This window comes from Amblyomma mixtum, chromosome 3, assembly GCF_055824585.1.
Source record: "Amblyomma mixtum isolate Tamu chromosome 3, ASM5582458v1, whole genome shotgun sequence".
Taxonomy (NCBI): Eukaryota; Metazoa; Arthropoda; class Arachnida; order Ixodida; family Ixodidae; genus Amblyomma; species Amblyomma mixtum.
In genome coordinates this window covers 310,990,499-311,016,256 of record NC_143014.1, presented here as the reverse complement: position 1 = coordinate 311,016,256, position 25,758 = coordinate 310,990,499, and the positions used below count along the sequence as shown (strand labels likewise).

Genomic DNA, 25,758 nt, shown 5'->3' with positions numbered 1-25,758 from the left:
GCTGTCAAAGGCCCACCACCCAAGGTAAATTTATTTAGAAAAGAATAACAAAAAGAATCTGTCCAGTAAGTCAGAGGTGTGATATGTTTGCTGTGTTTCGCCCTTGACTTGGTGGAACACTCTGCTATAATGCATCTCCTGAAATATAATATAACTCCACACGAAATATAACTCCACACAAAATATAATGAAAGAAAACAATCCCACTGTGTTCCATTTTCTTCTTAACAGTCATTAGTCCAGCCTTTTTCCTACGTTCTGAAACTGACTGCATTCTAGAACAAGCATTATAAATGAACCTAAGGGCCTTGTTCTACACACGTTCACATTTCAAAGTAACCTGTTGACTATGCGGCTCCCAAATGGGGCTTGTGTCAGTAAGTATACTCCATCCCATAACTTAACTGCAGCGCTACCAAAAGCAGAGACCTCCTCGGCCAATCAGGAGAGTGTGTTAAACATGTTCATCCGCACCTAGTCTGCATGCTGCCTGCTCGTGGTATACACAGATATGGTTAGAAAACCATATCTGTTAGAAAACCCACAACCTTCGCTTCTTCTATGAGTGAGAGCAGGGCATCACGAAGGCTTGCCATGTCATGGCAGGAACAATAGAAAAACTGGAGCATGCCTGACCGTTAAAGAGTATCAATGAACGTGCAATGCGACCACACCAAACTGTTGAGATCCGTCTGTGTCATTTCGTAAAGTGGAAAAATCTGAGAAAACAACAAATAAAAGCAAATTTAACTACTGTACAAACAAACGCGACAAACGAAAATAGTGAAACAGCCAGAATGAATTAATGGAGAAAAACACGGGAAGGAGAGCAACAAAGTGAGACAACAACGCAACCTTTATGGAGCCGTTCGACGCTGGTACTTTAGCAATAGCTCCAGGGGGACGGTTGCAAGTGTGTAGCGCTAATGTCTGAGCATTAGCTGTGGTGTGGGAGGCTGGGAGCAAAGAACTTTTCTGTAACATGCCGCGCCACTACTGGCCTCGCAACATCTTGATGCGATTCCAAGTTCGCCAGGCAAGTCATCGCAGCCACAGCTCTCACCAAAACATACACAGCACGCCGGTACTCATGCCACAGCATATCTGCACGCTGCAAGGTCTGTGCTACTAACGGCACTGACAACAATGCAAAATTGAGGAATGGGCTAAGAGCTAACACACTAAAAGGCAGACCACGGGAAGAAAGCTAGCAGTATATATAGCTAGGGCTCGAGGATCGTTTGCACACAACAGCTTCTACATGTAGTTTTGCCTCACTCTCTAACAAAGGTACCTTCAGCACATTTTTATAGCACTTACCAAATGAAAAGGTGCACTTTATACACCAGTGTGACTTGCGTGCTATTTTTTTTCGGTAAAACTGCTGTTTGCAGGAGGGTGCAACTTATGCGCTGTAAAATACAGTATCAGGCAAGGAAGAACGTTCTCTCAGTTACTACTCGAAATGTGTTTGCAAGAGGTATTCAGAGGGTTTGATGAGGAAGAATGGAAATAAAAGTTAAAGGCTAACACTTTACAGTAATACCTCATTAATTCGGACTTCAAGGAACAAAAAAAATGTCTCAGTTATCTAAAGGTCCAAATTAATGCCCCCAAAATGGCCAAAAACCGTCCGCAGTATTGTAAATAAATTTGGCGAAAGCCAGAGCAGCAGTCATCTGCCTTTGAGATGAAAACTGCGCGGCAGCGACGGCTTTACTGAATACCGTCAGATGCATACTGCATGCCGACTTTTGGGATTGTTAACGCAAGACTAGTCCTGAATAATAAAGGCCTCCGCGCAGGCTCCTTCACGGTGCAACGCGGTAGAAGCGGAGCCTCGTCATAAGTGGCCTCCTTGCATGTGAAGAGGCACCACCCCACACATCACGAACAGCGCGTGACTAGCATGCATTTTCATCCCAATAAAAGAATGCAAGATTTGCGCAGACAGAACAGAGGGAAATGTGTCGGCGTAGGAACAGCAAGACTCCTTCTGGTCAGAAAATGAAAGAACCAATGACGCAACAGTCAGCGTCCGAAACTGTGCAAAACTGTACCCAGCTGGCAGGCTGATAGCTGCCAGGCCACCATCGCTGTGTTCTAGAGCAAAACTCAGAAATGGGAAACCGAAACTATGCAGCTGCACAACCTTTCGGCGCCGGGACCCTCTGAACGTGGTCATGCCTGCCGCCGCCTGACATAAGAGGTACGTAGGCACCTCTCCGACGCGATATTTGACCCGATGCAGGATATTAGCATGATCGCTCACTATGTTGTTCATACAGCAACATGGCCTCCAGTCGGGAGTGCATCCATTCTAACTGAAGAGGGCCCAGCAGTGTCCAAATTAATGAGCATCCAACGCCATGGACTTGCAAGGGCGTTGGACAGGACCATGCCGGCAGTCCGAATAATCCAGATTCCGAATTAACGGGGGTCGAATTAACAAGGTTTCGCTGTATTAGCCCTGAATTTGCTGATGACACTGCCTTGCTAACAGACTTGTATGTAATACATTACAAGTAGTTGATTACATGTAATAAATTACATTTTCTTAAAATTTTGTAATACACTGATTACTGTCTACGTTCAACAGATTTTGGAAGGGTTAAATGAATCTTTCCGGAAAGACCATTATGAAGAAATATGAGACAACTAACTTCTCTCCAAGCTTCTAGCATCAATTATTATTCAGCTTCATTAAATTTGAAGCTGAATCTAGGCGTTTGTATTTCCCAAAAATAACTAACTGCCTTTCTCTGAACCCTTTCGAGCTGCATAATCTTTTTATAATGGGGTCCCATACAAAGGAGGCATATTCTAGTATTCAGTACTTTGTAGTTTCAATGCTTTACAGTCATGGAACGACACTTGTTTGGCTGGTATGACCCCAACCCATGGTCACAAGCAACAACCGAGTCAGCAGTTAAATTATCAACAAGACTGGCTAGACTTTTTAGTAGTCTCTCAGACTGATTTACCAGTCTGGAATGTTCTAAAAGTGCTCAGTTTTCCATACTTGAAGGTTGGCCATGTCCTACTCAAAGCTTTCAAGCACTTCTATAGGTATCCAGCCTTTTCAGCATGCAGCCAGTTTTAGATTTAGTATTTCCCTGACCATTCTTTATGGCCTTGGTGTCAGTGACTAGGCCAGATTGAGACTTTGATGACTGCACAAACCATGCCTAGAGATCCGTGAAGAGACTAAACAGAATGACCAATTGCTTGGAGGTCTCTCAAGGAGATAAATGAAATGGGCCTGGAGTAGGTTCTACATTACAAGAGAATAGGAGGAGAAACACAAACTATGGAAAAACATTCGCAAACGATCTCACACAAAGCCCATGAGCACAGGAACATTATCAAACAACCATTATCAGTCTTTTATTTGTGCCGTGTACAGAATAGAGACTGCACACCTGGAAAGCACAAAAGCAGGGCACATGAAACAAGCAGGCAGCGCTTCTCCCATGCCCACTGAAAGGCCATTCATTTTAAGGAACACTGTCATTTGGAAGACAACAAATCACATTTACATTTCCTGCCTTGTGCAACACTCCACAATCATTTACACCTTGTCGATAAGTTACCGGGTAATAGGCTTGAAACCATAATAAAAATGTCCCATACACTTTCAGTTTTTCTTCCAGTCAATATGTTCCCCGATATTATATGATTTCCTGGTAGGCACAGGGTCGTCCACTCTTAGTGTGAACATGCGAGCACGTGGCTGCACTCTTTTGAGGGCCACTGCATGCGACACAACAGCTCATCGCAGCAAAGTGGTGCAGGAGAACTTGAACCTGGACGAGGTGCTTCGCATCATCTACCACTTCGCTTTGATGCGCAGCCATGCCGGACACAGGGGCCATCCATAGAGCATGGCCATGCGCTCACGTGCTTGCATTAAGAGTGGACGACTCTGTACATTTATAATCTCACCAAAATCTGATCATATGATACGTTTAGCAACCGACAAAAGGTGCACTTATATGCGAGCGGGCCCAGCCGGGGGCACGCAACATGAGAAGATGCACAGCAGCAGTCAGGCTCTAGGACGGCTTTTCTGCAGTGCATTAGTGCAATGGGGCTATGCATCTTAAAATGGCGACGGTGCACAAGCATATGCGCAGGCCATGCCTAAGGATCATGCAAAACAAAAAGCAGAACAGTGGCAGTCATCTGCCAGAGTGGCTTCCCCACACCCCAGAGGTGAGACAGGGTGAAGCACCTAAAAATGATTGTGACAACAGAGATTTAAGCCAATTTTACCCTTGCTGTCGCTCGACTAGATATATTGTAGTTTCGTGCTCAAGACACTGCAAATGTGTAGACAAGTCTACAAATACTGGGAAAGCTCCTTCTTTCGCCAACAAACACCGACAAACCTTTATAGAAGTGAAAGTGTCAATAAATGCCTTTGTACTCACTATGAGTAACATTTTTCAAAAACCTTAGTAGTTTTGGATCATACACCTTCCGGATTGAATGCACTTTTAAGTAAACTTATGAACGAGGCTCTGTTGAGCCTGCACATTTAATCACAACCTACAAATGTTTCCTTAGCTGAAGTTGGAGTTTTCCTGCTCACTCTAGCCCACGTTTTACTGCAGACTACAACGTATAAGATTTTCTAGTTACAGTCTCTCAGGGAAGTTGCATGCACCTTGTGGCATGTCAAGGGACAGTAGTGCAAAACTAAAGACTAGTACTAGGAGAAGATGGGACAAGCATTCATCCCATCTTCTTTTTGATCTTGTCTTTTGTTCTGCATTGCTGCCGTCTACCCTTGAATAATGCACCAATAAGCCCAGCAACATGTATTGATTTGTGACCAATCAATTTGCCAGCACTTTGGGCAACACGAGTTAAACACTAAAATATATGCATAGTCATGAATGAGCAGACCTGAAATGAGGGAATGACGACCAACTACCAGTGGCCAGTGGCACCAGTGGCACCATGCAGGCACAAGACCATGTTCATTGATTAACATTGGCACAAGAATGCAGACGAGCACGCTTAGATGAGCATAATCGGTGTTAGAAGAGCCAAAGGCCTTGCTTCTATCGTACCTTGTAGTATCGTTTGTGCAATCCGTCCCTGAGCACTTTCTACTACCACAATTTTTTTACATTTTTTCTTCCATCCAAAGTAAGTTTGCAAACACTAACACTGCAAGGGTCACCATGGTGGCTCAGTGGTTATGGCGTTCGGCTGCTGACCCGAAAGATGCGGGTTCGATCCCGGCCATGACGGCTGAATTTCGATGGAGCCGAAATTCTGGAGGCCAGTGTACTGTGCAACGTCAGGGCACGTTAAAGAACCCCAGGTGGTCTAAATTTGCGGAGCCCTTCACTACAGCGTCCCTCATAGCCTGATTCGCTTTGGGACACCAAACCCCAATAAATCATAAATCACTATCATAAATCATAACACTGCAAGGCTCTTCTCCTCATGCCGGTGTTACTCATTTTGTTCATGTTCTTGTGTTTACATGGGGTCACTGATAGTTCTAGGTCAAAGCTCTACCATTTCAGGTTAGCTTGTCCATGACTGTTCACAGCCCAGCACAAAAATGACAAAATGAAAGCCACTATTCCTTATTATTCCTTCGCAGCCGACAGTCAAGGAAACCAAATTTACCCGTATCCAGGCTTCTTGCATCACACAGAAAATGGCATGCATGAGGCCTCATTACAACTACCCTTTACAAAAACAAATCCAATCAAAGATGGCTTTTTTCCTCGTACCATTACAGTATGGACCTTGTTCAACAGACATTTAAAAAATTAAGGCCCTGAAGAGCACCTGTTTTACAAATCTTAGGCATTATGTTCCAGATGCAACAGCAATTTCTCAATGCTGCTTTATTATGGAAACGTTTTGTTGCTAAACTAAAAGACAACCTGTGTATCTGTGGTCTTTCTTTCAAGGCATCGCGACTTTCCCTACCTCGTTTTCTGTGCTTTTAAATTCCGAATATTCATGTCATGTACTATATGCACAGAAAACAGGCGCCTCCTGCTAGGGTCACTCAGACCAGCATTCTCTCGAATAAATGAAGACTGATGAACATGAAGCAAACGCTCTATGCGCAACGCACAGCTGCAGCATGGCCGGCTCAGGTTCGGCCCACGGGCCCACTGTTACTGCGCGCCAGTCGGCAGCAGGCGCTGCCACCGCGGGTACTATTACATCACGGGAGCGGCTCGCACGAAAGAACGTTACCTGCGTCGTGGCTCAAATGTTTCCTGATCTCCGTGTCGAACTCATCCTTGGAAAGCTGAAAGGCACAAGCGATTAGCAAAAACGCGTAGTTTCCCAATAAAGCTTTTGAACAAAACGCTCACTCTCTGGCTGAACCAAAGCTTCAGGCAGTTCATGTACCTGCGAAAAAGAGGGAGAACAAAAAGGAACTATAAGAACGTCCGACGACCGGTGACACCAAAGCGTGTCTCCTATGCCTCTTAGCGTGAGCGCAATCCTGCATAAAGTCACGCGCCACGAGACAAGAGTGAGTGGCAGCAAAGAAACGTACGCTTTGAACCGATCTCCCAGGACATCTGAGAGTTTCTGCTTGGCCATTACGAGCTGGTTCGTTTGCGCCGCCATCGTAGAGCGGTCCGCCTTGGTGTAGACAAAAAAACAGATAGAGGAGCGGAGCCTTCGAGCGAGGGGCCCCCTGGGAAGAGGGAGCAGTCCTTCCAACTGTGGCGGCCAGGGGACGCTGCTTGTCGTTAAGGTGATAAAGGACAAGTCTACAGCGCGCCGCTTCAGCTGCGGCCCTCGCTTGGCTTGCTGCAGTTGCTGCAGTCGCTGTAGTTGTATCATCCGTGTTGGATTTGTGAAGAGTTTTGCTCACGTCTGCGCTGTTCTTTTACCCCATGGAACTAGAAGTATCACTGACTAACCATGCCTAACGTGAAGCATTAGGGCGGGGAGAAAACATGCTTCGTACCGCTGTGTTGGAGCGGCTACCGGTCGACCCCGGACAAGGTTTCTATGTTCTGCGCGCCTCGAGACCCTGCCGACCTGTGGAGTGGAAGCGGCTGATCAAAAGAGAGTACCGCAAGCTAACTCCATGCATTGTCTGCGAGAATCATTCTGAGGACAGCCACGTCGAGATAACGTTCAAAGTTCGGTGGCCGACATCGTCAACGCGCTCGCCACAGAGAGACCACGCCTCTGGAATCAGCCTTACCTCTAGCAACCAACTTCAGATATTTTGTTGTTCACTTATTAAACAATTAGTTCAGTGCTATGCTTAACTTTTCAGAAACTTTTAGCTGTGACTTCAAAAATTTTTACTTGTTTATTATTGATGTGACTTAGCGTAATTTGTGCTGTATTGTAGACTTTGTAGATTCGAAGCAGTGATACAACCAGTCCATGCTTTTTATTCTTGTCTATGCTTTTCTTACAAAATGGAGACGGAAGCTCGCAGACATCTGTATAAAGACTATTTTCCTCTGAAAGACTTCCAAGTAAAGTGCATGAATAGTGAGACCAACTCAGACTGCTTGTGTTGATCACCACATGCGATCCTGCCTTTCTTTTGAATATGCGCGGCGCTATCCGAAAGTGCGGGGTCTGTGTTTATAACGTGGACAGTTAAAAACAGCAGTAGAGAGAAACGAAGACCACGAAGTAACACACACACGACGTGGACGATGTTGTTGTTTACAACATGCTGCTCTCGCAGTTTTCATCGCGTGTGTTTATTACTTCTTGGCTTTCGTTTCTCCCTGCTGCTGCTTTTAACTGGTATGTGTTGATAGCTGCAGCATTAGACTGCAGCACTGAAATCCCTTTGGTGATAACAAGAAAACGAATAGAATGCAAAGCTGCTGTAATGAACTTTGCAAAAAAATATTAATTCTACCAGTGTCACACGGGTCAGTTTTTGGATCGCAAACAAGAATGATTGCATGCTACATGCACCAACCATCTGGTCGCGCACACTCAGCATGATGTTGCACACAATTAACCTATGATCGCGATGCGCGAATCGCAGTCGACTGGATTAGGATCGAGTAAAATCGCGATTCCTTGTAGCAGCAAAACGAATCCTAATCGAACTTGACCGTTCATTAAAAATGACTTTTTGCGACGAACGTGTCTAACTTCGGTGTTTGTTTAAAGTTCGTAAGGTGAATTTGTCGCTTTTCTGTTTCACTTCTTCAGCACAATGACCAAAACAATAAAATTAGCAGACTGGATCAGGTATAGTTAGTAAAGTTCCAGTGACTTTACACCTTAGTAAAGTGGCTTTACACATTAGCGCTTGGCAGCGCCACCTCGTTCATGTCGTGGTGGCTGAGGGGAAAGCAACGCGCTGAGACCCCGCGAGCGCGCTAGTGACACTCACCAATCGTAGGAGTGCCGTTACTCAACCGGAACCGGAAGTATTAGATGAACATGACTTTCAGAATGTCATTAGAAGTCTTTTTTTAACAATAAAACACTACTGTCAAAAAAATGCGCAATTAAACACGGTAAAGAAGGCACGCGGTATAGTTTTCGAGAGGGGCCACCCGATGCCTGCCTCCACATCGGCCGGTGCGTTGGCTTCGGCGGCTCTCTCTGCCCCTCGCCCGAGCGCCGTGAGGATGGCGAACGTTCCAGCGCAGCGCGTCATGAGCACAGCCGAGGACATCGCAGACCAGGTGAGCACTCGTACCGACGCACGCTTTCTGCGCCAGCTCGGCTGCGGCACGCTCGTTCGGCCTTCCGCACGATGGCATGATGTGCCGGGCTCGGTCGACGCTGCGCTTATCGCGGCTGCAAGAGTACGCCGCTGCATTTCCAAGGCGACGTGGCAGCAGCGCGGCCTTTCCTCGATCGGATTGCGGCGTCTCGGCAAGCCGGCATGTCCAGCAGCCTCGAGCTGGCCTGGGGAGGCCGGCCGAGTGCGTCCAGGTCGTTACAAGACCGGCGGCTTGCCCTGTGCGCACGGCGCAATGTCCCGTTAGCGTACCCAGACAGAACGCGTAGCCTGGCGTTGTATCCTCGCGGCTTCCTCCGTGACAAACTGTGTGATAAACGTCCCATCCCTAGAGATCGTCCTTGCGAATCAAAGGGATGCGGGTGTGCGTATGTAATATGCTAGCAAAATGCGGTACATTAAGTGGAATGCCCTTCGTGCGTTCCATGTAATGCACCATGATTTGTTAACTTTTTCCTGCACGCAGAATGCACTCCGTCAGGGTCATTGTGGGTGGGCTTTCTGCTGTTTACTCAGCAGTTTTGCTACAGTGTCTAGCCACTGTAGTTTTGCTCTGCCATCGGTTGCATGTCAACGCGAACGCTTTGACGTGTATTGCATAACAAGTGTTGCACTGCGCTAAGGAGGCGGCGGAGCACTCCGGCTCCAATGTGCGGCCGACCTGTGTGAGCTCGAGATTCTGTGCGCATGCTGACGACGTGCAGTGCGTAGTCTCGGGATTTCGTCTAGTCTCAGCTAGTGGAAACAGTGCTAGGCACATATTTCACCACTGCAAAATTCTTACATCGAGAGGGGCGTTTTCCCTGATTTTATTTTATGTTTTTACTTCTAGCTGTGTGTAGCTGCGTGAGCAGTGAGGGTTTGCAGCTGTGAATGCGACCACCAGCAGCTTTTGAACCGGAAGCGTCTGCATCTGTCACAAGGCACAGAAGGTTAAAGCAGGCCATGCTTCGAAACTGTGGCAGCACGGAGAGCCTGGCATTTCAAATGTTCTTTCATTTGTTACTGCTGTTGGCCTTTCCAAGAGAGACAAGAGGTAAAGGTTATTACAATGCAAGCAGCTGCTACAGATTGCAGTCTGTAACTAAATGCTATTGATCCCTGAGCACTTTTGGGGGACTCCTAACTAGCGCTGCCTCTGTCATGCATATTTCGGTTTTTACATGGGCTAAGTTGTCACATGTGGCTGTACATTAATGAGCGGGCTTGTCTAAAATGCTGGAGCAGTGTTTTGCAGGATAAATAGCGAAATCTTATCCCAGGTACTTTGCCGTGGTCCCGGCGCTTGTGCCTTTGCCGTTCGTATAGATATGTGGCCGCACTTGAGCACAAGCATTGTCTGTGAATTTCTCATCTTTCACCCCACGGAGCACAGCTCTAGCGCTCTAGACGAGCCTGCTCACATCTGTACACATAACTGGTAGCCCACATGCATTAGATATCCGACACCAGATTAGGCCAACTCACTTAGAACCCCGAACTTGATATTTATTGGAAATAGTCGTTGTGTTGCTCCAGTACTGCTCATTTTAATGAAATGGTCTGTTCATGAAGTGATAGACAAAAGGAAAAAAAAAAAAATCCTGGCACATAGCACTATTTCCTGCTATAAAATAGTAGTTGTCACAATGGGTATGTCCAGGGCTATATGGTAGTGGGGGCTCCACCGACATGCTATTGGTTTTTTTCCTTATCCCTGAGCACATTTGTGCCACTCAAGCATGCTAAGGTGGTCTATAGTTCTGGCGAAAGCTTCAAGAAACAAGGGCAGCTATGGCATTTTTTCTATCTCCTTCGATTTTACTGAAACTTTCAGGGTGCGTTGTCCACAGTTTTCTGGTCCTTTGGGCCAAGCTTGCAGTGGTTTTCTGCAGCACAAATTAATTTTAAAATTTCCCGTTACATAGCCTCAATCAGGGAGGATTCTACAAGGTAGCCTTACTTGTGTGACATCACTGAATGCACGGCTGTCGATGTTCAGTCTGTGTTTGCTGAAGCACAAATTTTCGAGCTGGCTTCTGGTCATTTCACACAAATTATGACCCCAAGCTTTTGCTTACAGTCGCCAATTTAGTCAATCGGCACGCACATGATAGGTTTTATGACAGTATCCACGGCATCATAGAACGGTCCATCGTGACAGCGTTTGGTCGAAACCTGGTTTTGGTTTCAGTTTCCTGGTTTTTGATCTTTTTATGTCATGGTTTTTTGTACCGGAGCGAGGGTACTCTAAGGAATGCGATGTGATTGTCAACTCAAAATGTTCAAAAACCCCCCAGAGTTGGCCTTTAACTTCGTTTACTTGCAGTAAAGGAAGTACAGAACCATTGACAGGTGTGGAGGAGCCTATTTTTTGTTTGTTTGCATGTCTCCTTGTGTATTATACACATGTCATGGATAGCTTGTCACAAGTGAATCAGTATCCAGTTACATTTAGCAAGTCCAAGCATAAAACAAAACTGAATTATGGCTTCTCTGCAATGTTAGGGGCAGTCGTCAAGTTCCATCAATATTTGTATGGCTGCTCTTTCACAATAGGAGCAGTCTACACTTCCTCTCATGATCTACTGCCTTGAGAGGTCCATTTGGCTACTGAGCATGCTGGAGACTGTGGCATAATGAATTCGGCTTGGCTGCTATGTACAAATCAGGGGGGAAAGCCTACTAGTGCCAAACAGCTCTTCTCAGTTTTCTCTGAAGCCCTCACCATAGCCCACTCTTGTTGACCCTTCATATCAACTCTTCATAGGCATGAAGCACTATTTTACAAAAATTCTTAATCATTCGACTTTTGAGATTTTCATGCAGAAAAATAACTTTTACCTCCGGGAATAGATGGGTCATAGTTGCCACAAACTGTCTCGTGTTGAGCAGAAACAAGCACTACATTAGGGCATGGAAGTTGGGACAACGCTGGTCTTTCTTGAGAATATCATCCACAGGAGTGCCACTTGAGCATGCATCATTATGGTAAGGGAAACCACATTTTGAACTCTTCAAAATGGTCCTGAGGATTAGCAATGCCAGCCACCAGAACGCCACACCTGGCCACCTGCAAACAGGCTAATAAAGTGCCTCTGATTTGCTTGCATGTCCACATGGAGCAGAAGTGCTGGGAGAAATCTTGCCATGGCGTTCATTCAAATTGTGGCGCAACAGGAAACTGCTCGCGTAGCATGATCCAGCCTGCCGTTCCATAAGTCGTGACTAAACTTGGTGCAGTGCCAGTTGATTACTTGAAAGTTTACCAGCCGTCAGCAAAGCTATGATGCTCTGACATCCTGGCTCATGTAAACTGCTCACACACACCTGGAAAGAGTGTGGCGATTCTGGTTTCCAATTTCCTTTGGCAGCTCTCTGAGAATTTGCTCATGTGAAACTTGAGTCTATACCGAGTTCTTTTGTACCCGGATGGTTTCAGTTGTAATATCGCAGACTTGCTATCCTATTCAGGCTGCCATGGACACATGTGCTGTGCATAAAGCAGCATTTCTTTGTGTGTGTTTGTGTGTGTATGTGGCGGGGGGTTGTTATGTGCCAAGCACTGAGACAATGCTGTTGGTAGGTAAGCAGTGGAACATCATTTTTTGGGCCCATGGTTGTGAAGGGAACACAGCTTCTGTTCCAGTTCAGTGCCTTGTTCTCCTTGTGTGCACCTGCTGCGAACATCTGGTTTGCTGCATTTTGGCAGCATGAAAGAGCTTGGTTTGCTTCACACATCTCAGTGTAGAGTCCACGACCATTGTGGCTAACTGCTTTGTGTATCAGTAGCTCTCCATGACTGGGCACATTTAAATGCTGTTAACATAACCGAAACGGCAAGTGGCATCTGCAGTTGCACCTCAGCTAGTTTTTCAAGGTGACTGTTCTGCCTTTGTGGAAATCACTGCCTTGATGAAGCTGAGGAAGGGAAAGAGTTTGCACTGTCCTACATGCGGACAGAGACTCGTGGTGCTGCCTAGTGGATGCTGGTGCTCAGGGGCCCACTGCGTGCAGGTGCTGAGGCGTGGCAAGCACGTGCTGCCCCACCTGGGCCGCTTCTGCCTGGTGAGCACGTTCCTGGAGGACGGCTGCCGCATGTGGTACCAGTGGGGGGACCAGCGGGACTACATGAACCACTCGTGGGGCTGCGGCTGGTTCTTGGCGTCGCTCTTTGTGCTGGTCAACCTGGTGGGCCAGCTGGGGGGCTCCATCGCCGTGCTGGCACGCTTCCACGTCGTACCCGCCTGCGGCCTCCTCTTCTTCATTGTCGTCCTGCAGGTACTAGGGGAACAGTCTGTCTCTCTCTCTAGGGCTCTGTGTGTCTGGCATGAGGGGTGGGCCTCCCCCTTGTGCCCACACACAGTGCCCGTGGAAAAGCTGAAAAACAGGGCCTGAGGTGCATTCCAACCTTCTCTCAAGACCCTGGGCTGTACCTGAGGAGTTGTTCATTTTGCCATGATTTAAAACTTATGTTGAGCCATAGTGGCAACCTAGTACAGGCACTCAGATCTTCCTCCTGTTGTTTGTGAGCAAGGCTCTGGTTTACTTCATGGTCACAGTGATGAGATTGGAAAATTCGCGAGGATAAGGTGGCCGCAGCTGGCACAGGACAGGGTTAATTGAGAGGCTATGGGAGAGTCCTGTGAGCTGCGAGGGGCGTAATTGGGCTGATGATGATGGGGGTGTTATCATAGACCAAATAATCCTCCCTGCCGACTACTGCAATGTGCCTACATCGCCAGGCTTACTACAGCCAAGCGCAGAGATAGATGGAGCATGCAAGAAGTGGTCAGACTGCATTCCATTGCCGTCTAGCCATGCTGTGAGGAAATGGAACTGTGTGCCCCCAACTAGGTGACCTTTCCAGTGCATGCCTTCATCTCGACAAAACGGGTATTGTGGTGCCTCTCCAGATTAGTTTCGCATGTCTAGGTGGCACTTTGCAATGGCACATGGCACCGTCTCGTGTGAGCCAACTCTACATGGTCAGTACACAAGAAGTGCGCATTTCTGGTTTCACCCTGATCGAACGCTGGTCCACTTTTCGTTCAGTGCATGTGAGGCACTTGGCAAGTCACTTGGTGCTAGCATCCAGTTTAAAGCTACTCTGTGGACAAATTGAAGTTGACCTGTATTGATATATGCTACTTTCACTGAAAACTGACCTTTTGTTTTCAAGGGAAGACAAAAAAAAAGTGAAATACGGGTGTTACCATCACAATCCAATTTCACAAGTAAATTGCTTGCGTTGACTGTTTTTGATTCGAGGATCGCAGAGGCCATGCTACACTACCACTCACTTCAAAACACTCACAGAGCCCTTTTCAGTGTAGAAGTCACGTGTGTTTGAATCGAAGGGCAGGAAATTTTTAAGTGCCATTTTCTCTGCAATAAATGCATCTTTTGCTGCTGGACAAATGTCAACATAATCGGAAAGAGCCAGAGAGCAGGTTTTTAAAGAGAACAAATATTGGATGGAATTCTCCTGAATGCCTCTTTAACCACCAATTCCTGAGCTGTACTCATCATAGGAGATCGTACCAGTATCATCCAATAAGTAGTTGTACTCGTCTGGCCCTATTTTGCATTGCTCCCACTGCCAGAGATGAGTTACTGTTTGCACTTGCATTGGTCGCAGTTTTAACACTGGAGGGCGTTAGCTGTCTGTGAAACGCATTTTGTGCCTTTAGCAGGCGTTTTAAGGCTGACAGCAGTCATTTTCACCAAAAATCTCCGAAAAAATTTTGCCGATTTCGGTAAATCTTTTGGGAATTAATTTGGTGGTTAAAGGGTAAATGGCATTATGTATGACTTATCATGAACTGAGACAGCTTAGGAGGATAGATGGAAAGAAGGATCACAGAAAGCAAACTTTGAATTTATTATCAAAGGAAATTGCGGAGCTGCTCATCTGTTTTTTTTTTTTCTTTCTTACTTTTTTTACGCAATTATATTGACATGCACAAAGCCTTAGCTTGACTTTCCAGTTGAAGTGGCTACACTCATTCAGACTGCATCAGTTGAGTCCCTTTTTCTAAAATGAGGCTTCCTGAGTGCCAGTGTGTCCACATTTTAACCATTCACGATTCGAGCGCAGGGGGACGGGAAAAGTTTGGTGAAGAAGAAAAAAGTTCAAAGTCCTTTATCCAGTTTGTGCAGCTTCATCCCACATGCAGCTGAGCCACTTACGCTGCATAATCAAAAAATCTTGGAGATCACTGCAGAGACTACATTGGAGAAATGCGCAATGTCGCAGCTTTGGCGGCTCCTAGTCGACGCTTTTGTGCACCTACTTACCGATTCCGTTAAGATCCGACTGCCACTCTTCGATCTCTGACGCTATCACTCAACGATGTGTAGTTTTTTGTTGCTTTACTCTGGTTGGTTGTAGGCGTGACGTCATCAGACGTATGGATGACTCTTATAACATCACATGGCCTAATTAGCCTCAGTGATGAAACCAATTATACCAATCAGTTATTGCCATTAATTACTATTGTCAATTATGTTCATTGATTAGACACTAATTAAGATAATTAATGACTCTGAATTGATGTTGTTTAATCATTGACTTTATATACTTCACCAACATCACATCTGGCGACTCAGTTTGCGGACACAACATAGCTTAGTAATGCTTTCGCGTTACAAAAAAAAATGATAAATGCAGTGCTGCTGTAGCATGCCAAGCTTTTCGCGCATGGTAAATGTACCCTTGGTGCATGTGGTTGCATGAAATACCTGCTTATCATAGCACAAACATGGTGAGCTGGTTCGCGCTGAATTATGCCACCGTCTCACTAAACCATTTGTGCTGCCATTAGAAAACGTGCTACATCACTTGTGTTGGTGAAACTCAGGAATACTGTGCCCTGTGGACACAGGGCGCAGCTGTAAGCTTCTCCTGGCGCAGCTGTAAGGTGCTGGGGTGCAGTTTGTCTATTGCTCCTGTACACTAACTTCTGTCCATGCCTGTACTGTGCTGGCATTTGTGATGGGTAGCTGTAATAAGGAACTAATAACAAAAGCTTAGTGTACAAGGACCCAAGTTTCGTTGTTAACTCGTGCATGAAGTGCCCGTTGTGAGCTGGCTAGGCAAGTAGATCAAGACTTGAGGAATGCGCAATAGCACGTACGATCGTGTATGTGCCATTTGGTGCCTTCCTTATTTCTTTGCCTGCTAGCGCGCATAGTTTTGTCATGTGGCACCAACTCACCTGATTCAGTATTCTGACCTGTCCTGAATTAGGTGCAAGCTTTGAAAATGTCCACATGCTGTGCACACTTTCTTTTCCTGAAAACAAGTGTGTCGGTGCTCTGTGTAACACCGGGGCTGGCTGCAAAATGAATTCAGGCATGAAGCGTAAAGCAGGCGGTGCATAGTGTATGCGTAATGTGTGTAAATTGTCTTTCATTGTTTTCAGCTCATAGCAATCTGCATTTCAGTCCAGTAGCACTGTGAAGCACTTTTTCCAATTTCCATATTCCAAAGCGTGCTTTGTGGCAGGCGGTCCGCCTGCCTATCGCACTCCTGTCAGGCCTTCACCCCCCAAAGGCCTTTAGGGTAAAGTTATGGTGAATGCCTTCATGGTAAATGCCTTCCGGGTGAATGCCTTTAGGTCAAGTGCCTTTAGCACATAAGGACCTTAAGTGCCCACCCTAACTAGTGCTACTGCATGATATTTCATGCTTAGCCGGGCTAAACCGTCGGCTATTTTTGTCACGTAGAAGTGGATTAGAATGCACTGCTGCAACGGAAGACATGTTCTGAATTCGCAGAGCCGTTTCTTGTAGGACAGAAGGGATTTATAGATTGTGCCTTGCCTACATTGTGCACATGTGCAGCATGCTTGTGCTCTTCATCGCTGCAGCACTGCTAAACGTCAGTAGCATGCGAAGAAGGTTGATGGCTTGGGCACCAATACTGCTTCCCCTTGCACTGAGCATACACTTGCAAGAACCCAGCTGCTGGGACATTGTCCAAAGTTGGCCAGATAAGGAGCTGTCTGGCAGGCTACGTGTGTGCTTCAAATGGCCCAGTAGCAGTGCATCCAGCTCGTGTGTTGTAGGCGCTGGGCTTGAATTTCATGCACAGGGAAAGCTTATTAATTCAGACTTAATGAATTTAGACAAGGTCCTTTGGTCCCACCAAGATGCATCGAGCTCCATGTATAAAAAAAAAATTGCTGGGGGTTTGGCATTGCTAACCACGAAATGTTGAGTGAAAGCAAGCTTTTGCAGGTGGACAACAATGCCGCATACGTGAAAGCGTGATTGAAAGTGCGTTTCCTTTCCTTTCGTGACTTGTGTACTGATGGATGTTGATGAAGATGACTACTTGCTAATGCACAGCGCGAGAGTGTTCTGCAGTTTAACTCGAGGCATGATCGGCTGCGGCAATAGCATAGTGCTCTCATGCAGTGACCATCAAAGCTGATCTGTTCGCGTCGCCACGGGTTCAAAACCCAGTTGTGGCAGTATTTTTTTTATTTCTCCAGGTTATTTCTTGTATAACGTGACTTAACTTCAGAGGCTGCACCACACATCGGCTTTTTTCAGGTTATGAGGCCAATAGTGATTTTGCACTAAAAACCCAGTTTGTATGTAATTGATTCCTCCGTCAATAATCTCAGCTGTGTGTCACGGTAGCCTGGCTCAAGCTGGTGGCCACTTTCCCAGCCACCAAGGCAAACTTCTCGATGCTGTAGAATCCCACTATAATAGTGAACTCGAATGCAGTAAGGAGCAGATACAGTAAACTGATACTGCTGTCCCAGTTAAACTTCCACATCCAAGTAGAGTTGCTTGGTGGAGAGTGATTAACTGCACCTGGTGCGAATCGCTCATATCGCATCATCTGCTAGCCAGTAGTTTGTGTGTGTTTTGTGTACCATGCACAGTGGTTGCGGTTGGTTCTGCGGTTTTAGGGCACTCCTATATTACGAGAAAAGGAATCTAAATTAGGCATCAGACTTCAATATGCTTTAATTAGGGGTTTGACTTTTCAGTTTAAACTGAAGTGTAAATAAAAGTAAGCCGAATTCAGTTTTCAAAATTCGGTAGTACCTGAAAAGGGTCAGTGTCCTTGAGAAGCACACCACATATAGCTTGCTATTGAGAGGGAATTGCACTCGGTCAAAGGAGACAATTAAAGTTCATGAGCCAGGGACATGGCGAGGCAGTGATACTGTTAGGTGAAGTACATTTTTGAGCACTGCTGCGTTACCTTACATGCCTCTCGAGACTGGGAGGCTCCATCTCCACGCTGTCTGTTCGTGAAATGCTGTTTTTTCTGTCATCAGCCGTTTAGGGCACTCACTTTGCTAAGTAGGTTTCTCTGCTGCATGTAAGGACACCTAACGTGATACCATTAATGAGGATCACGAGAAAGTGTCATGTTTTGCCTAGCACAACAAATCAGTGGCAGTTTAATCTTCACTGTCAGTATGCAGACCACTTTATGCCCCTTCCCTCTCACTCAGTCCAGTGCAACAACCCAAAGATGACTTGCCAAATCAGTTTTTAGAAGTAAACTTCCACTTGGGGCTCCATCATTTAACTTCTGTTGCTTTTTTTTTTTTTAATGGTGACAGCACTTACTTCTACAAGCGTAACTAACTGTGATTATTTTGTATGCTGATTATTGGCAGATGAATTGTTCATGCTGATTGTTCATGATACCCACACTCTAAATTGCCTTTCACTGCATGGAATGCTCATCATATCACCCCCCCCCCCCCCTTTTTTCAAGAAAAGTTAATTCATTTGTTGAAAACAGTAATCACAACAAAAAAAAACTCCATTCTGAAATTAGCACCGAAAAAAGTGCACCAAATTTTCAAGAAATAGAAAAAATCTGATCCAGAAAGTCCAACCCCTAGCTCAGCTCTTTCACACATGCATTATGTTCTACTATAGAGAGAAGTCGGGGAATTTTCGTATCTATTTTTTTGCATGTATGTACCCATTCACTGCAGTAAGCTTTTTTTTTTTTTTTTCACTGCCAAAATCACATGTAATATTCGAAGAGCACGACTGTCATGTACAGTCGTGAGCAAAAGTGGTATACAACACGCAGCCGGTGGCGTAGCTTGAGAAAACTGCATCGAAACGCCATCTAGCGACACCGAGAGGGGTCGGGACAGCTGTCGGTTGGCTCCTTTCGGTGTGTCGCACTACTGTTCAGTGAAATGCCGAGACACCACAAACATGGCCTTTTGTTCATCACCTAGCGTCACGCGAACGACCATTATACTAGGGATATCGCAGCAATTTCAATAGGAAAGGCGAGACATTGCCACAAAGTGGCACAGTTTTGCCAAATTGTGCCATCACAAACGAAGACCTTGAAAGACACCTGCACTGGTAGAAGGCTTCGCAAACTTTTGCTTTAACATGCATCTGTGCACGAGGATGAATGGCTACGACTTAAGGCTGTTCTTTGTCATCAACAAGTCTACCAAACTGTGATACTTTGGGAGGTTCGCTTTCGTATACTATAGGCCGAACACAAAAGGCCCGGATAATAAGTCACTTTTTATTGTTATTCGAGGAATGTGCTACCAGTCTTAAGTTTCTTAAGGGCGATGCACAATTTTCCCGTCGAGCGGCTTGTTGAGTTCACCAGACATGGCGAAAAAAATGGGAGCTCCTGCCCATTCTTGAGAACTTTGCGGCAAACCATGCGTTGCCTTCTCTGATTGTGTTGACAATGCTCTTCTCGGCACTGAATGAAAAGTGCAAGATTCAGCTGCCGGACAAGGGTATCGTTCACGTGATCAAGATTCCTAGCATCGGTGTGACATACAGCGCGTGCTGATGGCAATTGACACAACAGGTGGTGACATTCCGGTTCGAAGATCTTTGTTCGCCGCTGTGGAAATGATTAAGGCAATGTGGATGCGACTTATGATGGAGTGCATCGGAAATTGCATCCGTAAAGCACGCTTTACGGGCCAAGAAATGACTGAGGATGCTGTTGAACATCCACGTGATTGAACACATGGGGATTTGCGGGAATAACGTGGCCGTAGAGATATGGGAGAGGCCTTTGTCCTGCAGTGGGTGTTGTCAGGCTGATGATGATGATGTATTTGTAACAACTCGTTTTTTGTTCACGGATGGCCAGACATAATTTTGAGTGGATGACTTCGTGGGTTGCAGATCATGACACCACCATTGCAGAGTAATGCACTGATGAAGCCATTGTGCGCGAAGTATGAGCACTCCCCAACTGCTGAACGAGAATCTAATGATGAGGACGCTGGCCTATTACCAATTGCTGTGAACACTTTAACTGCGATTAGTTAAAGTGTGTTCTTAAAGCAGCTTGTCGCTTGGCCTCTGAGAGAAACGTATGTATGACCGCTCTGCAGAGCTTGGAAAGCGCCGTGTTATGGTCTCCTTAAAAAAAAAAAAAACCCAACGTGCGTAAAGAACTTTTCTAACAAACAAATGCTAGTTTCGTCGAACTTCTACGAACCTCGGATACAAGAAAACTCAATCCACGCTACCGTCAGGTTCATTATAAGTTGGTTCTACTGTAGAAGGAACAGTTCTTATATAAACAGAATGTTGTGCCCGAATGCCTCCCGTTATCCCACAACCAAGTATGACAATTTTGTTCATTACTTTCGTTGGTTTGATTTAGGTATAATTCTAGCCTTGTAAGCATCCCATGAAGTTCAAATTAACGAGCTTTTAACATACAAGTGTCTGCGGGCCTGATGCTTGGCTTGCTGAGAAGTGAGGCACATGGAAAAGGCACAGCCCAGTGTGCACTGCAAAGTGAACTTTGCAGTGGTACAAGAGTGTGCTTTGAAGCATGCGATGTGCATGTGCGAAGGTAGCAAATTGGCACCTTTATGTGTAATATCATTGTGAGGATGCATGGAAATGGTTGAGGTAAACCTGTACTCGACAGGGGTTCCTAGTCACCTTTAATATGTTTGCATTTTACATGTCGACATAAAAGGGTAAGGAGGTAATGACAGATGCGTAATTGCACAGTAATCAAGCATTCTCTCATATTTAACAAGGCGTCAATAGTAGTGGAGGCATCGCCTGTGTGTTTAATCCGTACTTGTGTGTATTCTGCTTTGGAACTGTACAGTACGTGACTAGCAGCCTCTTGACAATTTTGTGTGCTAGTGGAATTGTGGAATCGGCAAGGGCAGGTACTTATATGTCTTGTGCAAGCAATCAATGCATAGTTGTGTGCCAATGCGTACAGTACTGCTAAAGAACTGAAGATATGTGCTTAGAGACTAAGTTAAGTTATGGGCCCAGTGAGTAGTGTATGCAAATGTATGTTTTGCATGAACTCAGTTGCTGCTGCTTGAGTTGTTTTCGCGTCCCCTGCAAGTTCTGCCTTTTCTTGTTTGCAGACATTCGCCTACAGTATACTCTGGGATCTTGGCTTCCTGTTCAGGTAAGCACCACTTTTCTGCACCCCTTTCTTTACGTTACGGACGACCGAGCATCAGCAGCTTTCATGTTTTCTAAATGCGTGCTGCTGTGGGTGCTTCCCTCAAAGTATCCCGGGGAATCAGTTATGCTGCAACAGCCCAGGTGGTTGCGGTGTAGTGGTGGTGCGGCATTAAGACGCACAGAGGGCACGCCCTTGCTTTGTTCGTTCAGCTTGGCCTCTCAGTGGACCACTGCTGTTGAGTTTATGGCAGTGAGCCATCTGCCCTTGAAGTGCCAGGGAAACAGTCATTTCTTTGATTCATGCCAGGTTCCACACATTACGCACAACACACAGGCTTCTTTTGCATTTTGCCTGCATCCAAAGCCGCTGCACCTGGGATTTGATACCACATCCTCGTGCTCAACAGTTCAAAGCCGTAACCACTGAGCCACTATAGTGGGTCACCACACTGGGCCCGTAATCAGGCACGGCACAAAAAATGGAGGGGACACTTAAGCTCCATCTTAAGGTTATGACGTGGTAGCGTTAATGGGGTAATGCCCATGTATGTGGAATTTGTTCACTTTACGTTCATAGGTCCCTGGGAGTCCTCACACCACTCCCGCCGCAGTGGTGCAGCGGTTCAGCGGTGCGCCACTGCCCCCTGGTGGCAGGTGCTGCCACTGGTGGGGCTGGTGCGACCCAGATTGCTCTTCCCAAGCAACCTCTCGCCAGGTCGTCTCGCCAGTTGTCTCACTATTACAACAAGGAATTTGGTGCACCGTCGGCTAACAGTGGTCTTGCAAGCACCATGACCCCAATGCTGATGGCCAGTTGACTGTTGGCATTGGAGTAATGACGTAGCTGCAGTTTCACAGTGTTGGCAGACCAAATGGGCCAACTGTGGGCTTATTGTGGTAGCAGTGTAGCAATTTAGACAGGGTATTTATTGTTAGTGTTGCATCTTGAGGTCAAAAGCACTGAAAGCTAAGACGAGAATGAGGAGCATACAGTAGACTCCTGTAAAGAAGAAATCTCTGATGAGATGAACAAATGTGAGACCATTTAGTTGGTTTTCCATATATTCAATGTGAAAAAATTATGCTTAAGACGAACTGTTTAGCTTGTGCTTCAGGTAAGTGAACTTCCGCAGCAGCCGCAAACCACGGCAACTACGGCAGTGGTAACAACACTCATGGAGCATCCGCTCGACACTGTCACGGAAAGAAAAAAATTTATAAAATGCTTCTGTGCAAAAAAGCGTGCACCCCCAAACGATGGCTTCCATGCACCTTCACACAAAGCTGTGTGGAAGCCATTTTGCAGGAGCGCACTTTCTTCTGGTGGGAGCTTTCTTGCTGTATGGAAATGAGAGAGCACCATCGCAACTGTGCTGGTGCAGAGATCTGGCCCCAGATCTCGGCATCATGCACACGTCAAGCTACGCATTGCCTCCCACAGACTCAGATGCGCACATGCGCAAAATGCACCCGCATGTTGGCTTGGGGCTTAAAAGCTCTGGGGCCACATTTTAAAGTGATGCGGCATCACAGTTCTAGTTACTGTGGCACCGAGGTGGCCAAATATCGGCACTGCTGCAATTTCATGCGGCGTACGGAAAGGTGTGCGGTGTGTGGTGTGCCTGCTCGTGGAGCTGGTAACAGCTATGCTGCAGAAGGAGCGAGATAAGAAAGAGAGAGAGACCCAAGGCTACCCTGTTGGGCACCTTCAAAGCGCTGAAAACGAAAGTCTGAAGAAAAAACTCCTAAATAGCAGCCACTGTGGCATACAGTGAGAAAAAAAGGCACGACGAGACCAGTGCCTTTTCCAAGTAGGGTAATGTGAGCTTGTTTCATACCCTCAGTCTTCACCTCACTTCTTATACATTGTGCAATAAATGCTCTATTTTCAGTTACCCTCTGTCTGTTTTCATGCGACATATACCAGGTGTCCCAGGTAAAGGTAACCAAGCTTTTAAAAATAGACTGATTGTGCTAGCCCCAGTGAAACTAACAGGGCTTTTGAGAGTCGAAATACAGCCGAAGAGGAGCGCACCTGCTTTCGTGATAGCGTTGATAAGGCAGCCGTCCCTGTCTGAGGTGGGGGCTTGGAGGTGCGCTTCTTCCAGTGTGTCCCCTCCTTAGGTTTACCCAGCCCACGTCGCCTTAGGAAACGGACTCACCAGTGTCCCGCTGTGAGTTCTCCAAAGGTCTCCAGCATAAAGTTTTGATGCACTGGCTCGTATTTTCAGCATAATATTTGCCACTAAGCATTCTCACTAATTGTATTAGCTGAAAGTGGCCTTAAAATTTCAGTCAACTGAGCCTTTAATTCAGCCACTTTCACTAGCCATGTACAGTTGAGAAAAGCAGTTTTTGGATAGATTGAGTTTAGCCTGGTTTTTCTTCAGCTGTATTGGGCTGCTGAAATCGGAGAATCGGGTTTTATCTACTAAATAGGGCCCTATGCATGCAGAGTGACCCTGCTAGTATGCACCCAAATTTTTGCATTAAGTGAAGAGTTTAGAGAAAACCACCAAGTCAGTGTTTTCAGATGTTGTGTTCAGTAGCAACCAGTGTAGCAAGAATTTTTTTTTTATTATTGTACTCTTCTATAATAATGCAAGGGGGCAACTTTCTGTAGCAATGCAGTAGAAGCTAGAGATGCAAGATGATGGCTTCCACACGCATGCAGTTCTCTCGTGCTTACTAGCCAACCACGCAGGTCTGGAAGCTGACCTTAGGATATCTGTTCACCTCCACTGCAGTGTCGCAGTCAGTCATAAGCAAAACTGAAAGGTGGGCAAGTTTGTGTGCATTCATGATGAAAAATAGTGCGAAAGAAACACGAAGGATGGACAGGACAATGAGTAATGTTGGGCATCATTTCTTTCACATATTTTCTTCAGTGCTCAAAAAACAATTAGAAAGTTGAAGACTGTCATGAGAAATTTGCAGAAATCGACAAAAATCGTGAAACCTCTAGCGATTTCTGTCGCAACAGCACAAAAACAGCCACGTGACAGGAGGAGAAGCTGTGTAGGAAAGATTGCATATACAGCAATGTTTACGTGGGGTACACTTGCTAGCAGGCAGCATATCTTGAGGGCAGTTTAACAAACTCTCGATCAACATACAAAAAGCATTTTTTTTTTTTTACTAAATTTTGGGGAAAAAATGTCAAAATAAGGCTTATGTATTGTAGTTGTCAGATTGCAACCACCAAAACAGGTTGCACATGCATGTTCTTCGCTTGCAACATTGGGCTTTGCAACAGTAGGAAATGCAGAGGCAGTGCGTATTAAACGACTCTTTATGACCATTCGCGCTGGGCGCAGATTCAGTCTCTTGCGTGTAAAACCACTTTTACCTTTACCATGACTTGTATGACACCATTGCACCTATCAGCGAAACTGTCAGTTTGATGCTCTATTGTGGACACAGCAGTTGATACAAAGGGGACTTCTTTTTATCGCATAACAACTGGGGTGCTGTGATCATGCCATGCACGGTTACGCCAACCATGTCTCTTCGTGCTTCTTTCTAGGGACTCGTATCGAAGGTGTCTGCAAAAACATCATATTTTGACTTTCCTGCAGCAGTACACAATATCCTGAGCAGAAGCTGATTGGTGAAAGTGTTACCTAAAAGGTGGCTAATTAATGTATGGTTCAATTACACTGGGAAAAGTAATATTTATTGTCTTCTGGGATCATTAGCCACACGAGAACTGCAAAAATAATGAAAAATGCTGTGTGCTGTCCTGTTGTGGTCAGCATTTGTTTACCTGAACCTAGTTCTTAGTTTTTCAAGGAAGGTTACTATATCATTCTGCTGTGTTGCTTCATGCATGAACTTGATACAAAGTGCCGCAAGAAATTGTTTGCACATTCCAGCTCATCCACAACTGAGAACTAAAGCAGTGGCTACACTGGCTCACTCACTGTGGTGTCAGCTAAGCTTTTACCAAGACGAAGCAGCGCATATGTTAAGAACAGGATACCAGATGAAGTGCCACATACAGTCGGACATGACTTGAAGGTGATCACTTTGAGTGTGACTCTGAAGCATTATATTTTTTTAGGCATGTGTTCGAAGAGCATACGAAGCGAATAGTTATGTTCGATTAGTTTTAAAGTGAATAGTTTGCGACTCGTAATGTAGTAGTAAAAAAAAAAAAGATGCAGTTCATTAGAGCTCTACAGCATACGCCAAAAGACGTGGTTTGCAGAATGAATACAAATAAAAATACACTTTCAAAATGCATTGGGCAATGTTCAGACATTAAGCTAAAGTGCACTAAGCATCATAGTCCCAGGCCTTTACATGATCCTGATTTTGAATAGAAAAGTTAGTGACATGTTTTTCGGACACTGAAATTTGAAACACATCTCATTTGATGCCGCATTTTCTCCAACCTCGTGCGCACAGCATACGGTCAGGTGACTGCACTACTTATGCTTTTACCACGCATTCGTACCACTGCTGGAGAAGGCTATGGCCAGAGACGTTCGTTATGCAAAAGCCTAACGATGTTGGCGAAGGCACTGCGCACGCAGCGGAAGAGGCATGCGGCAGATGTTGCACGCGGCACACTGCCTTATGCCAATCAGAGGACGCAGTACCCATGATTTCTG

The 25,758-nt window shown here is 45.8% G+C and overlaps 2 protein-coding genes across 5 annotated transcripts in view; one reads left to right on the top strand and one right to left on the bottom strand.

Moving 5' to 3' along the window:
• The window catches only part of LOC149355596 (transcriptional adapter 1-like), a 42,812-nt gene extending 36,124 nt beyond the window's left edge, over window positions 1-6,688 (bottom strand). For 2 of the 4 annotated variants that reach the window (XM_089583936.1, XM_089583939.1), the window contains exons 1-3: window positions 6,545-6,685; window positions 6,357-6,393; window positions 6,235-6,289 (exon numbers count right to left, since the gene is read on the bottom strand). In XM_089583936.1, the coding sequence (XP_089440062.1) occupies window positions 6,235-6,289; window positions 6,357-6,393; window positions 6,545-6,618 (166 nt within the window). In that variant the 5' untranslated portion in view covers window positions 6,619-6,685. Of the gene's footprint in view, window positions 1-6,234; window positions 6,290-6,356; window positions 6,394-6,544 lie in introns of all 4 variants that reach the window. The other 2 variants (XM_089583937.1, XM_089583938.1) reach the window with 2 other exon arrangements.
• Window positions 6,689-8,515: 1,827 nt separating this feature from the next.
• The window catches only part of Surf4 (Surfeit locus protein 4), a 28,896-nt gene continuing 11,653 nt past the window's right edge, over window positions 8,516-25,758 (top strand). Inside the window, exons 1-3 of the mRNA XM_089583935.1 lie at window positions 8,516-8,672; window positions 12,728-12,991; window positions 21,100-21,143. Coding sequence (XP_089440061.1) covers window positions 8,544-8,672; window positions 12,728-12,991; window positions 21,100-21,143 — 437 coding nt within the window. The 5' untranslated portion in view covers window positions 8,516-8,543. The remainder of the gene's footprint in view (window positions 8,673-12,727; window positions 12,992-21,099; window positions 21,144-25,758) is intronic.